Below are 13,673 nucleotides of genomic sequence, written 5' to 3'. Positions count from 1 at the left end.
GAGCTACCTATCTTAGTACCACCAGCCACTTGTAATGTACCTAACGGTACTTGAAAATTTTATGGGATGTGTGTTGGGGCAACAGATGAGACTGGAAGAAAGGAGCATGCAATCTATTAGTTAAGCAAGAAATTTACCAATTGTGAATCTCGATATTCGCTCTTGGGAAAAACTTGTTATGCTCTACTTTGGGTCACTCGATGTTTGAGACAATACATGGTGTGGCATACTACTCTATTGATATCCAGAATGAATCCTATCAAATATATATTTGAAAATCCAGTAGTAACTAGGAGAATAGCCCGATGGTAGATGCTACTAACAGAGTACGATATCTAGTATGTCACACAAAAAGTTATAAAAGGGAGTGTGCTAGCGTATTTTCTCACGCATCAGCCAACAAAAGATTATCAACCTATATAGTTTGACTTCCCTGACAAAGATATGATGGTAATAAGGGATTGTGAGACCCTATGTCCCAATGAGGGACCCAAATCGGGATCACGATGGAAGTTGATGTTCGATGGTGCTTCAAACGCAATCGGGCATGGAATTGGAGTTGCCATTACTTCCCCAACAGGGTACCATATTCCCTTCACGGCTAAGTTGCTTTACTTGTACTAATAACATGGCAGAATATGAAGCGTGGATCCTAGGGATTGATGAAGCCATTGACCTGAAAATCAAGATCCTAGATGTATATGGAGACTCAACTCTCGTCATCAATCAAATCAAGGGAGAACGGGGGACCCATAATGCTAAGCTAATCCGGTACCGAGACCACGTACAGAAGGTGATCACCTACTTTGACGAGATTACTTTCCACTATATTCCTCGGGAGGAGAACCAACTAGCAGACACCTTGGACACTTTGTCACCCATGTTCAAAGCAAGTGGTACAACGAAGCACCAACTAGAAGAATTCACCATTTGGATGAGCCTTCCTATTGCGTGGCCGTAGAGGTAGAAGTTGATAATAAACCATGGTTTCATGATATCAAACAATTCCTTCAGAAATAGGAATATCCTGAAGATGCCTCAAATGGGGGATAAAAAGACACTCAGAAGATTGGTGTAACAGCCTAAATTTCCCCCCGCGTAAATTTAAAACATTTATCAGAGTAAAATAATTCAACATGAAATTTAGGATGCTACACTACAACATACAATCAACCTGCTCAATTAAAAAAACATGTAACACTTGACAATCATAAAAATAGTAGTAATAACTACATGTGTGAATGTTAACTTTTATTAAACAGTCACGGAACAACAATAACAAATAATTAACTCACATATCCAACATCAACATAACATGTCATTATAAGAAATGTTAAAACATAATGAAAGACACGACGTTCCAAATTCCCCGGTGTTACACATCAGAGCAGATGCCGACACTAAAATAAAATGGAAGAATTCATCTTCCACTCAAATCTAAGTTCCTACTGTGGATTACCTGCATGTTACCCACGTGGAGGTAACATTCGAACAGAAGGAATGGGATATCATAATTATATAAAGGAAAACATGATAATAAGTAAGCATCAGATTATCACATGCACATCACCCATTCCATAACACAATTCCACATAATCCATACAACATTTATCCACACATGATAGCAACCTCAGAACTATCCATGCGGAACAACACACAACAACTATCCAAATAGGATAACAACATAATAACTATCTAACATAACAACAACATAATAACCATCCGACCTAATAACAAATGCAACAAATGTACAATGTAATGAGACTCAACAACTCGACTCAATGTATGTGGTACCAATACATGAACACTCAGGTTCACCACTTCGATCCTCCCTTCCTAGGATCAAAACCACCAATTTGTTATCATCATCTCTGATAATGACTCACTGATTCCATCACCTCTGAAATCAGCTACCAGCCCAATCCATACAATGGGATTTGAGGCTCACCAACAAAAAACTATTTATCCAATAACATGAATGCATGCAACATATTATACATGCAACAACAACATCATGCATAATGACCCACACCTATAGTCAATGTACACCGCCAATGCTGGCCATCATGCATCAAACACATGTTATACAGCTCAACAACATCAACATACAAGATAACAAGCAAAAAAAATGCATTTAAGGTTATGTCATACCACCACATAAACATTACAATGAATTTCAACTCCACCACAAAGACAAATAAGCATTTTCAGGTACTGAAACCAATTTTAAATGAAAGTAAACGCTCTCATCTTTCTGACGTATCGAACGACATTCAAATTGGACACTCAAAATAAAAGTTATGATTAAAACCATGTTGTAACCCAAATCGGCCTAGCCACGACGAGGAAGTGTCACGAGCATGGCGCCCACCACCAGGGGCTTCATGGCGTCCACCATGGACCTTCATAATCCAAATTTTGTGTTTTTCCACCATTGGAGGCCTTCCGGACCTCCGATTTCGATTCCGTAAAGTTCTTTGATCTCATAATTTGACATACTATAATTATTCAATGATTAAAACAAAAAATTCACATTATGACACAGATTGGCATTGTAGTGGTAAATTCATGACCATTAAGTTATGGATGAGCTTAACATCAATAAAACCAGAGTCGCCACCGCACTTTTATTGTTTCCAAAGGAAAAGGGAAAAGTACGAATAAAACCCAAAGATAAGAATTTTTAAATCAAAACTAATAAAATGCCAGAGATTACAGGTAAGGGGGTTGGTTACAGAGGGAAGGAGTTAGCATCCAAAGTGTTCTAGATACTCCTAGGGAGCCCTTTTTTATGTGTGCATATGTGTTTGGTATAAAAGATTTTTGAGAAAAATAGAGTGCGGGGATGAGAAAATAATTCATTGATTATATTTTTGTGTTTGACCAGACCTTCGGTCTTGTGCCTACGTACCAACATAAAATGAGGGATCAAAACCTCGTAGTTCGTGGTAAAAATTTCAAAGTTGATGAATTGCTTTTAACAAAAGTTTTTAAATGAAAAGGCACAAAGGGCCAAAAGTTTGAATGAAGTTTTTAGTACTTTTTGTCTTTTTGAAATTTTAAGTCAATATGATTAAGTTTATTTACAAATTTGATTAAGAAAAGATTTTAAAAATTCAATGGCATAAGGCTAAAGTTTTTAATCATTAAAACAAAGTCTAAGTTTAAAATCACAAGCAAATAAGGTTTTTGAAAAGGGGGAGAGATTTTGAAATTTAAGAAGTGGGAGGAGATGAAGAGACTATCCTAAGCACAAATTTAAAAGTTAAGGGTTGAAAAGATCTGACCAATAGGATGCAATCCAACATACACGAATGTCATATAGAAACCCATTTTCCCTTGGACTTTAATGAAGAAATAAGCAATAAGCAATGAACACTATCCAGACATCATGAAGATCAAGGCATCAAATAAATATGGCTACATCCAAGCAATCAATTTCCATATCTAGCAGTCTTCTTTGTCTTCCAATGTATCAGATGAAATATTCCTTGATCAACTCAGAACAAAGCATCAGACACAGGATCAAAATAACAATAAAGCACAAAGACAGAGTAGTAGATGAATTCAAATAAAAACCCAAGGCTTGCATCAGATGAAGGCTCAGTCTCAAGATAGCTTAGTCTCAGAATGTTGGCATTGGCCGAGTCCTTTTTGCACAGGGAATGTTGCCTAATCCTAAGTCCAAAGGTTCAGATCAAATTCAATAGTCCACCAGATGTTTTATAGGGTTTTTGTTATTATTAGGTATTTTAAGGTCCTAAGACCACAAACAAAACCAAAACACACCAACAAATATAGACAATCATAGGATATGGCTCAAATGACCAAAGTGAAATGACTTAAACATAAACAAGTTAAATGAAATGTAAATGGCAATGAATGATAAATGACTCAAATTTAAATTGCATAAAGTGAATGACTTAAAAGTAAAATCAATATTAACAAGAGTTAGCCAAATGTTAGTTAAAAGTTAGTCAAATGTTAGTGGTGATTTTTTTTAATTGATTAAGTCATTCTTTGGAGAACACTCAACCATTCATTCACAGGTATGAATCCTTAAACCAAGACATCTTCCATGAGAAGGGCTCTAACTTGGATAATTCAACAAGTATGCCACTAGTTATCATGAAAAGAAAAAAGGCCAAGTCTCCATACAATGCCATGAAGAATGAGAGACTTACAATCTCAAATACTAGAATGTTATGCCTTGAGGGTCAAATTTAGCTCTATATTAAGCAATCGTAATTGGACTTATATAGAAGTCACAACTATCTGAGGCGGGGCAATACAAATTTAGGTGTTAATGCATGTTAGAGATTTTGTATGAAGAACCAAAATCCTAAAACATACCACACACTAAAAGAAAATATCAAAAGGGATGGACCTATCTCAGTCACACTTGTATTGATTCATTTGACACAAGGTCATTGGTGAACCAATTAGCCTTTAGACATTAGAGATTTCATTTGTCAAAAGAGGGAATGAGGAAGAATAGGGATAAAGATGAAGAGGGAGTGGAAGATAGAATCACAAATTGATCATGGAAGGAATTTCATCAAATCAAAACCATCCATTCATTTTTGGGAGATGAAATGTACATTTTATCAATCCCCTAAATCCAATGGTTTTGATCCTACAAAAGTCAAATCAACCTTGACCAAGGCCCAAACAGAAAGTCAAATATTACAAGACCTTAAAAATGGCTCAACAATATTTGTAAACATTTAATTAATTAAAAATCATTTTAAAAATGAATTAAAATACATTTTTATTTGATCAAAACCTAAAATCTCTTCAAAACACCAAATAAATGGTCAAGGGATTTATCCTAGGTCAAACAAGGTCAAAGGACCTTAGAAATATTTTTTTCACTATTTTTGAAAAGTTAGAAGTATTTTCAAACAATTAAAAATATGCAAAAAAAACATTTAATTCATGAAAAATATCAAAATTAATCAAAAAAATAATTTCAAAGACTTTTTGGTGAAAGTCCCATAGTTTGTGGATTAAAAATGAAATTTCTATGAATTAAACAAAATAAATGGATTAAATTAAAAGTTAGAAATTAAAAAGAAATTAGAAAAAACAAGGGTCATCAGATCTCCCTCATTAATTGAGGTGGCATATCTGATGGCCACGCGCGTGCTATCCATGGTGGACTCAAGTCAATGCAATGCACACGTGGTAATTCAAAAGAATGGCTCAGATTAAAACATTCAAACATGATCAGATGGCCAGGAGGCATGCCAACACACCACCGGAGCTAGGGCTCCGGTCATCTTCTCCGGTGAACCTCACCGGACTGGTCCACCTTCATCTCAATGAAAAATGAAAAACAAGGACACTATTTCAAAGAAAAAATGCTCAGGAGCTCGAATCTGATCTCAATTTTCTCCAATTTCAAGTATATCAAAAGATACAGGGATTTGAATTTTGAGGATCATGAACTGAGTTGCTTCGATTTGACCTCAAAGCAACTCAATCTTGTTGCCTATATTGGTAGGGCTTCAGCCAACCAAAAATCAAAGAGAATGGTGAAGAATTGAGAGAGAATCGAAGAGATGAAGTTTCTGAAAAATCACCTTCGAGGGAGCTTGCATCTTGCTTGATCTTGCTTCCAATTGGTCTTGGCTTGACTTCAGAAGCTTGCAGGAAGTGAATTGGATCAAGGAAGGGCTTGGATTCTTGGAGTTTCAACTTCAACACAGAAGTGAAATTGAAACTCGATTTTCAATTGAAAACCTTCAAGTTTATCCTCTAATGGTGAAGGGTATGGTTGCAAGATCAAACCTTGGGCAAGGTGTACTCAATTCTGAGCAAGAGGGGTTATATTTATAGGCAATTCAATTTATTTCCACATACTTCCATCAAAATACCAAAAATAGTCATTCTCACTTGCATGGATGCATGGGCGTATGATAGGCCCATCAAATGATGTCAAAAGGTCCAAAATTGATCATGAGCAATGCTGAAAGTGTGTCATGGAGTCATGCAATTGGAAATGAAAAGTGGTCATGAGATTCATCCAAATGGAACCTTGAAGAAAATCCATGCACAAGTCATTCAATCCTTGGCCAAATGAGGTGATCTTGGACTTTTTCGAAAGGTGGGATCAAGGGGAACACCTTTCATGTTGAACATTTTTCCATTTGAAGCTTGTATCATGATGAATTTTGAGGTAGAAGTTTGGGAAATCAAACATAAATGAAAATTTTCTAAGTACCAAGTCAAATTTTCACTTCTTCCACCTTGAATAACTTTTGTTATGGGATTCAAATGGAAAAAGTCCATTCATCAAAGTTGTAGCTCTTTTAAACCTCTTCAATTTGGTCACATGTTTGACCTCATTTGGATTTAGCATGAAGGAGTTATGAATTTTAGAAGTTGAGGAATAATCAAAGTTTGAGAGTACATCTTGAAATTGATCATGAAACTTGGATGGCCTTTATCTCATAAAAATTGAGCAATTTATGGTCTTTGGAAGTTGACCTCCTAACTAGGATTCAGACAAAATGACCTATAATCTTTCACCATAAAAAATGAATTTCCAAGAAAAACTAGCTCTTGACCTCAACATGAAAGCTTTTTGTAATGTCATAAGGAGTAACTTTTATCTTGGAATCATTTTCATATGACAAACATTTAAGGAGATAGGGTCTAGGGAACCCCAGTTTTGACCAGTTGACTTTCTCTGTTCAACCACCATGAACCAACTTGCAAACTCGAAGTTCTCTTGATATTTTGGACTCATGGAGGATAATATATGTATAATAAGATGTATAATTAAGTCTCCATTGAAATATTTGATCAAATGTTGAAGGAACTCGCTGAGGAAGTCACACAAGATACCTAGATGAATTAGGGCTTCCAAGGCAAACAAGTTCAAATTCTTGATGAATTCTTGATCAAAATTATAAATGAAGATCATGGGGATCCATACATGATGTCTAGAACCAATTTAAACCATCTCTTGATTAATCTCCTTGCACTGAGGGTCTCAAACCCTAATTGTGAACTTGATAAGGCATTGGTGGATGCACACACTAGCTACAAAAAAAACAAAGCTATACATAGACATATTTTTGCTATTTGGGTTAGTAAATAATGAAAAAAAATTATGATACAATCAAATTTTCTTGGTGATCTCTCCCAATGCAAACCCAATGGATGAGAGGTAAGGTGGATGTTAAGGTGTGATCCCAAAGCCAGTGCAAATGATGAGATAACATGATGGATCTAAGGGTCAAAATTGAGGTCTTATAGGCATCAATAAAATCATTCAATCCCATATATTTCTTCATGTAATCATGGATCAACAACCCTACTTAACTATAACATCAATTTCATCATTTTCAATCACCAATTTATATCTTTTTCAGCATAATACATGACATACATCAACAATGAATCACACAACATTGAAATCATACGATCCAACAAAATTTTATGATTCCAATAGCAATAATTGCAATAATTCGTCATTCCAACATCAGTCATAACATCATCATACCACACACAGACGATTCAACAAGTAATTGATCAATTCAATAATTACCAATTATTATAATGATCATGAATATAGAGAATAAGAGCACAAAACCTACATGATATAATCTACCCACCATAATTATGTTAACCCTTATATAATTAGAACCCCGCCCTTACCTTAGAGTTCCTAATAATTAATTCTTTGACCTTCAACAATGGTGAATTCTTCTCTTGAGCCCTAGCCCCTTCTTCTCCCTTTCTCAATTACCTCTCTTTCCTCCCAATTGTTACGCGTTCTCTGTTTCTATCTCACTATCCTCTTTTCTATTTTTATTATAATTGTTATTATTATTACTAATCCCGCTAAATAGAATAATAACAAATAATAATACCTCTAATTATTTTATTAACTTATTACTATCATCACTAATTTCCAACTATTAAACAATAATAATAATAACTCACTCAAACTAATTAAATTAATATTCAACTAATATTAACTAATTAACTAAATAATAACTTATATAATTAATTAGTTTTAGTCACCACACCATCCTTTCTAGACTTTTGCTCACACACTCCCCAATACCTTAATTTATATAATTATAAGGCAACTACCTCATACCAAGGGTAACACAACACATCAAAACACCAATCAACATAATACAACCACAACTATCATATAATTAAATCACGAAAAATAATTTAAATAAAATCGTGGCATTATAACTCTCCCCCCCTTAGAACATTTTTCTCATCGAAAATCATCTGATGCGAACAACTCTGGATACGACTCTCGCATCCTTCTTTCCAACTCCCAAGTCATAATTCCTTCGGTAACTCCTCCCCACGTTATATTCACGAGAGCGGTCTCTTTGCCTCTCAACTGTTTCAATTCTCAATCATCAATCCTTATAGGCAGAGCCTCAATTGTAAGGTTATCCCTCACCTGAACATCATCCATCGGAATCACATGCGATAGATCCGAAGCATACTTCCGAAGTTGTGAAACATGGAACACATCAAGTAGATTTGACAAACTCGACGACAACGTCACTCTATAAGCAATAGGTCCAACTCGCCCAGATATCTGATACGGACCAATAAACTGAGGAGTACGCTTTTTTTACTTCAAAGCACATCCTACATCGGTCACCATAGTGACTCTCAAGAATACATGGTCTCCCTTTTGAAACTCAAGATCTTTTCTTCTCTTATCATGGTAGCTTTTCTGCCCACTCTACAAAGATTTCATCTTCTCCCAAATCAACTTCACCTTCTCAGTAGTCTGTTGGACAATCTTAGGTCCAAGCACTATACTTTCACCACATTCATTCCAACACAAAGGTGTCCTGCACCTTCGACCATACAAGGCTTCAAAAGGTGCCATCCAATACTAGAATGGAAACTGTTATTATATGTGAACTCAATCAACGAAAAATGACTATTCCAAGCACCTCCTTGCTCGAGAAAACAAGCTCTCAACAAGTCCTCTAATGACTGAATGATCCTTTATGTTTGACCATCGGTCTGCGGATGATAAGTTGAGCTCAACCTCAACTTCGAACCCAAAGCTTCCTGCAAACTCTCCCAAAATCTGGAAGTGAATCTCAAATCTCTATCCGACACAATACTCGACGAAACTCCATGCAACTTCACAATCACACGAATATATATCCCAGACAACTTATGCATAGAAAAATTGATGTTAATCGGAATAAAATGGGTCAAATTTGTCAGTCTATCAATAATTACCTAAATGGCATCACGTCCTCTCGGAGTATTCGACAACCCCGTCACAAAATCCATAGAAAATGATATCTTATTTCCATTCTTGAATATCTAATTGTTGTATTAACCTTGTAGGTTTCTAATGTTCAACCTTTGACTTTTGACAAGTCAAACAAGCATAAAAAAACTGAGCCACATCTCACTTCATTATAGACCACCAAATGATCTTCTTCAGATCCTTATACATCTTAGTAGCTCTTGGATAAGTACTCAAGCTACTTTGATGCTTTCTTCTAAAATCATCTTCTTCAACTCAACTTTGTCTAGAATACAAATTTTGTCTCTGAACCTCAACACACCTTGTTCATCCACTTTGAACTCATTACTTTCAGTCTGATTAGTTCCAATAATCAAGTCCACCAACTTCACATCCAACTTCTGACTCTCTTTAATGTTGTTAAGAAAATCATTGTTGATCTTCAGCATATCCAACATCACACTCTATGGTGTCAACTCACAGGACAAACTCATGTCTATGAACTGTTCAATCATTTCCAACTCTCTAACCATCATAGCAGACATATGCAAAGACTTCCGACTTAAATCATCAGCCACGAAATTCACCTCACTAGAATGAAAATTCAAGCTAAAGTCATAATCCTTTAAAAATTCTAACCATTTGTGTTGTCTCATATTTAATTCCCTATGATCAAACAAATATTTCAAACTCTTATGTTCACTAAACACTTCAAATCTGGAACCATAGAGATAATGCCTCCAAAATTTCAACACGAACACCACCGCAACCAACTCCAAATCACGAGTAGGATAATTTCTCTAATGAATCCTCAATTGTCGTGAAGCATAAGCCATAACCTTTCCATCTTGCATTAGCACACCACCTAAACCCATCAATGACGCATCGCAATACACCACAAACGGTTCACACGGTTCAAGTAATATCAAAACCGAAGTTGTAGTAAACCTTTTCTTCAGCTCTACGAATATGTTCTCACAACAAACATCCCATACAAACGGTTTACCTTTACAGGTCAACTGAGTTAACGGAAGTGCCAACTTGGAAAAACCTTAAATAAACCTGTGGTAATAACCAGCCAAGCCCAAAAAGCTTCTAATCTCTGTCACCAACTTCAGAGCCTCCCATTGTAGAACTACATCTACCTTGGATGGATCCACAACAATACCACCACCTGAAATAACATGACCAAGAAAACTAACCTCTTTCAACCAAAATTCACACTTCGACAACTTAGCATAAAGCTTCTTCTCATTCAACACTTGCAATACAACTCGCAAATGCTCAACATGTTCTTCTTCTGATTTAGAATAGATCAAAATTTCATCACTAAATACCACAACAAAACGATCCAAGTAAGTATGAAAGATATGATTCATGTACTCCATAAATACTTCGGGTGTATTAGAAACACTGAACGACATCACCAAATACTCATCGTGTCCATATCGAGTTATAAACACCGTATTATGTATATTTTCATCATTTACTCTGATCTGGTGGTAACCTGACCTCAAATCAATTTCGCTAAACACACGTGCACCCACCAACTGATCCATCAAGTCACCCATTCTCAGAAGTGGATACTTCTTCTTAACCGTCACTTTATTCAAATGTCGGTAATCCACACACAACCTCATGCTACCTTCTTTCTTCTTTACCAACAACACCAGAGCTCCCCAAGGCGATACACTTGTTCTCACAAATCTCTTCTCTAGCATATCTTCTAATTGTTTCTCTTCAACTCTGCTAACTTCGATGCAGACATCTTGTATGGTGCCATAGAAACATGCATGGTACTAGGGACAAGATCAATAGAAAACTCCACCTCTCTCTCTAGAGGTACATCTGAAATGTCATATGGAAACACCTCTAGAAAATCCCGCACTACCTGTAATTCATCAATCACCGCCTGACTCTTAGTAGATAACACCACGAACAACGCAAACACCTGAGCTTCCTCTTCCAAAAGCTCCTTTAACCCTCTAGCAGACAAGAAACCAGCTTCTTCCTCCTCACCAGGAGTAAGAAACCACACCGATTTGTTATAACAATTGATATGAACATGATTGAACTCCAACCAGTTCATCCCCAATATAACATCAAGATTCTCCAATGGCAAGCAAATAAGATTAATGCCAAAATCTTTATCAAATATTAACAGAGGACAATTCAAACAAACTAAATTAGTAGTCACCGAACCCTTAGCAGGAGTTTTGATAACCATTTATCCATTCATATAATACACAGTAAGGCCTAGCCTTTTCACACAGTAAGCCAAAATAAAAGAATGAGTAGCACCAGTATCGATAATAGAAATCAAAGGTGTATTATTAATATAACCCATACCTCTGATCAACCTGTCATCACTGGAAGTGTGAATCCCCGTCAGAGCGAACACCTTTCCTCCTATTGAAGCTTCCTTAGGCTTCAGGAAATGAGTACTGATATGTCCTAGTTCACCATAGTTGTATCAAGTCACCACATTCTCTTTGAAATCAGCAACCAGGTATCCTGACTTCCCACACTTGTAACACTTATTCACATCACTCTTGCATTCACTGACACGATGATCCAACTCACCACACCTATAGCACTTAAGAGGAGTAAGAGCACCTCCTCCACTTGGCCTCTTACTATCAGCAGCTCTTTGTTTACCTTTATCAGCTGGAGCACTATATGGCTTCCCACAGTTCAGATTCTGATTTCCTCTTCTCTCGCTCAACCCCTTGTAGTGAGTCGACCAAGCCTTACTATCATCCTAATAAATTCTACAGTTGTTCACCAACTTTGGAAACCTCCTTATTTGTTGGTAACCAATCTCCCTTTTAATTTCAAGATGCAAACCATTCTCGAATTTGATACATTTCGAGAACTCAACAGTAGACCCACTGTAATGAGGGTAGAACTTAGCAAGTTCCACAAATTTGGAAACATACTCTCAATAATCAACAAGTTACCATGCTTCAGCTCCAAAAACTCAATCTCCTTTTTCCCACGAACATCCTCAAGAAAGTAATTTCTCAGAAATTCCCTACGGAACACAACCCAAGTTATAACTTCAGCTGCAACATCCAACACCTGACGAGTGTTGATCCACCATTCATCAGATTCCTCAACTAACATATGCATACTAAACCGTAACTTCTGTGCTTCAGAGCAATCCATCACTCTGAAAATCCTCTCAATCTCCCTGAGCTAAGTTTGCGGTCCATCAGGATCGTACCTACCCTTGAAAGTAGGTGGATTATTCCTCTGGAACTTCCTCAAATGTTAGAACTCGTCGTTCCCACCAGCATTAGGTTGATTCTGCACAGCCTGAGCAACATCCTGCAAAGCAGCATCGTTTCTTCCATCCATTTTCTGTTTCACACCGACAATGGCAATAATGGTTAAAGAGATAACATTGACATTATTCAATTGTCACACCGTACCGACTCAATAACATGGTCGGACAAACCGACCTTCTTTGATACCAATATGTAACACCCTAAATTCCCCCCCGAGTAAATTTAAAACATTTATCAGAGTAAAACAATTCAGCATGAAATTTAGTATGCTACATTACAATATACAATCAACCTACTCAATCGAAAGACATATAACACTTGACAGTTATAAAAATAGTAGTAATAACTACATGTCTGAATGTTAACTTTAATTAAATAGCAGCGAAACAACAATAAAAAAAGTTAACTCACATATCCAACATCAACATAACATGTCATTATAAGAAATATTAAAATATAACGAATAACACATCGTTCCAAATTCTCCGATGTTACACATCAGAGCAGACACTAAAACTAAAATAAATTGGAAGACTTCCTCTTCCACTCACATCTGAGCTCCTACTGCGGATTATTTGCATGTTACCCACGTGGAGGCAACATTCAAACAGAAGGAGTCATATATCATAATTATATAAAGGAAAGCATGATAATAAGTAAGAATCATATTATCACATACACATCACCCATTCCACAACACAATTCCACATAATCCACACAACAATTATCCACACATGATAGCAACCTCACACATATCCATGCGGAACAACACACAACAACTATCCAAACAGGATAACAACATAACAACCATCTAATATAACAACAACATAACAACCATTCTACATAATAATAAATGCAACCAATGTACAATGCAATGAGACTCAATGCATGTGGTACCAATACGTGAACACTCGGGTTCACCGCTTCGATCCTCACCTCCTAGGATCAAAGCCACCAATTCATTACCATCACCTCCGATAACAACTCACTGATTCCATCACCTCCGAAATTAGCTACCGACCCAATCCACACAATGGGATTTGAGGCTCACCAACAACAGACTATTTGTCCAACAACATGAATGCATGATAAATGTTATACATGCAACAACAATATCATGTACA

At 36.4% G+C, this 13,673-nt stretch overlaps 2 protein-coding genes across 2 annotated transcripts; both read right to left on the bottom strand.

The window, feature by feature from the left end:
* Positions 1–10,985: 10,985 nt before the first annotated feature.
* LOC127122718 (uncharacterized) lies at positions 10,986–11,486 on the bottom strand. The gene has a single exon (XM_051053013.1). The coding sequence runs from the start codon at positions 11,484–11,486 to the stop codon at positions 10,986–10,988; it is 501 nt and encodes a 166-aa protein (XP_050908970.1).
* A 246-nt stretch (positions 11,487–11,732) lies between these two features.
* LOC127122717 (uncharacterized) lies at positions 11,733–12,427 on the bottom strand. Its single transcript, XM_051053012.1, has 2 exons — positions 12,107–12,427; positions 11,733–12,020 (listed from the first exon to the last, which is right to left on the bottom strand). The coding sequence occupies exons 1-2, from the start codon at positions 12,425–12,427 to the stop codon at positions 11,733–11,735; spliced, it is 609 nt and encodes a 202-aa protein (XP_050908969.1).
* Positions 12,428–13,673: the final 1,246 nt, after the last annotated feature.

The sequence above is a fragment of the Lathyrus oleraceus genome, chromosome 2 (genome assembly GCF_024323335.1).
Source record: "Lathyrus oleraceus cultivar Zhongwan6 chromosome 2, CAAS_Psat_ZW6_1.0, whole genome shotgun sequence".
NCBI classification, from domain to species: Eukaryota; Viridiplantae; Streptophyta; class Magnoliopsida; order Fabales; family Fabaceae; genus Lathyrus; species Lathyrus oleraceus.
The sequence above is the reverse complement of the archived record's forward strand: the minus strand, read 5'-3'. Positions and strand labels throughout refer to the sequence as shown.

Excerpts from the sequence above, each read along its gene's own strand:
- LOC127122718 (XM_051053013.1), bottom strand. The coding sequence starts at position 11,486 with ATGGTTATCAAAACTCCTGCTAAGGGTTCGGTGACTACTAATTTAGTT.
- LOC127122717 (XM_051053012.1), bottom strand. The coding sequence starts at position 12,427 with ATGGATTGCTCTGAAGCACAGAAGTTACGGTTTAGTATGCATATGTTA. Across the intron at positions 12,021-12,106 it reads ATGTATCAAATTCGAGAATG|GATGATAGTAAGGCTTGGTC; the intron begins GTTTGCATCTTG and ends AGAATTTATTAG.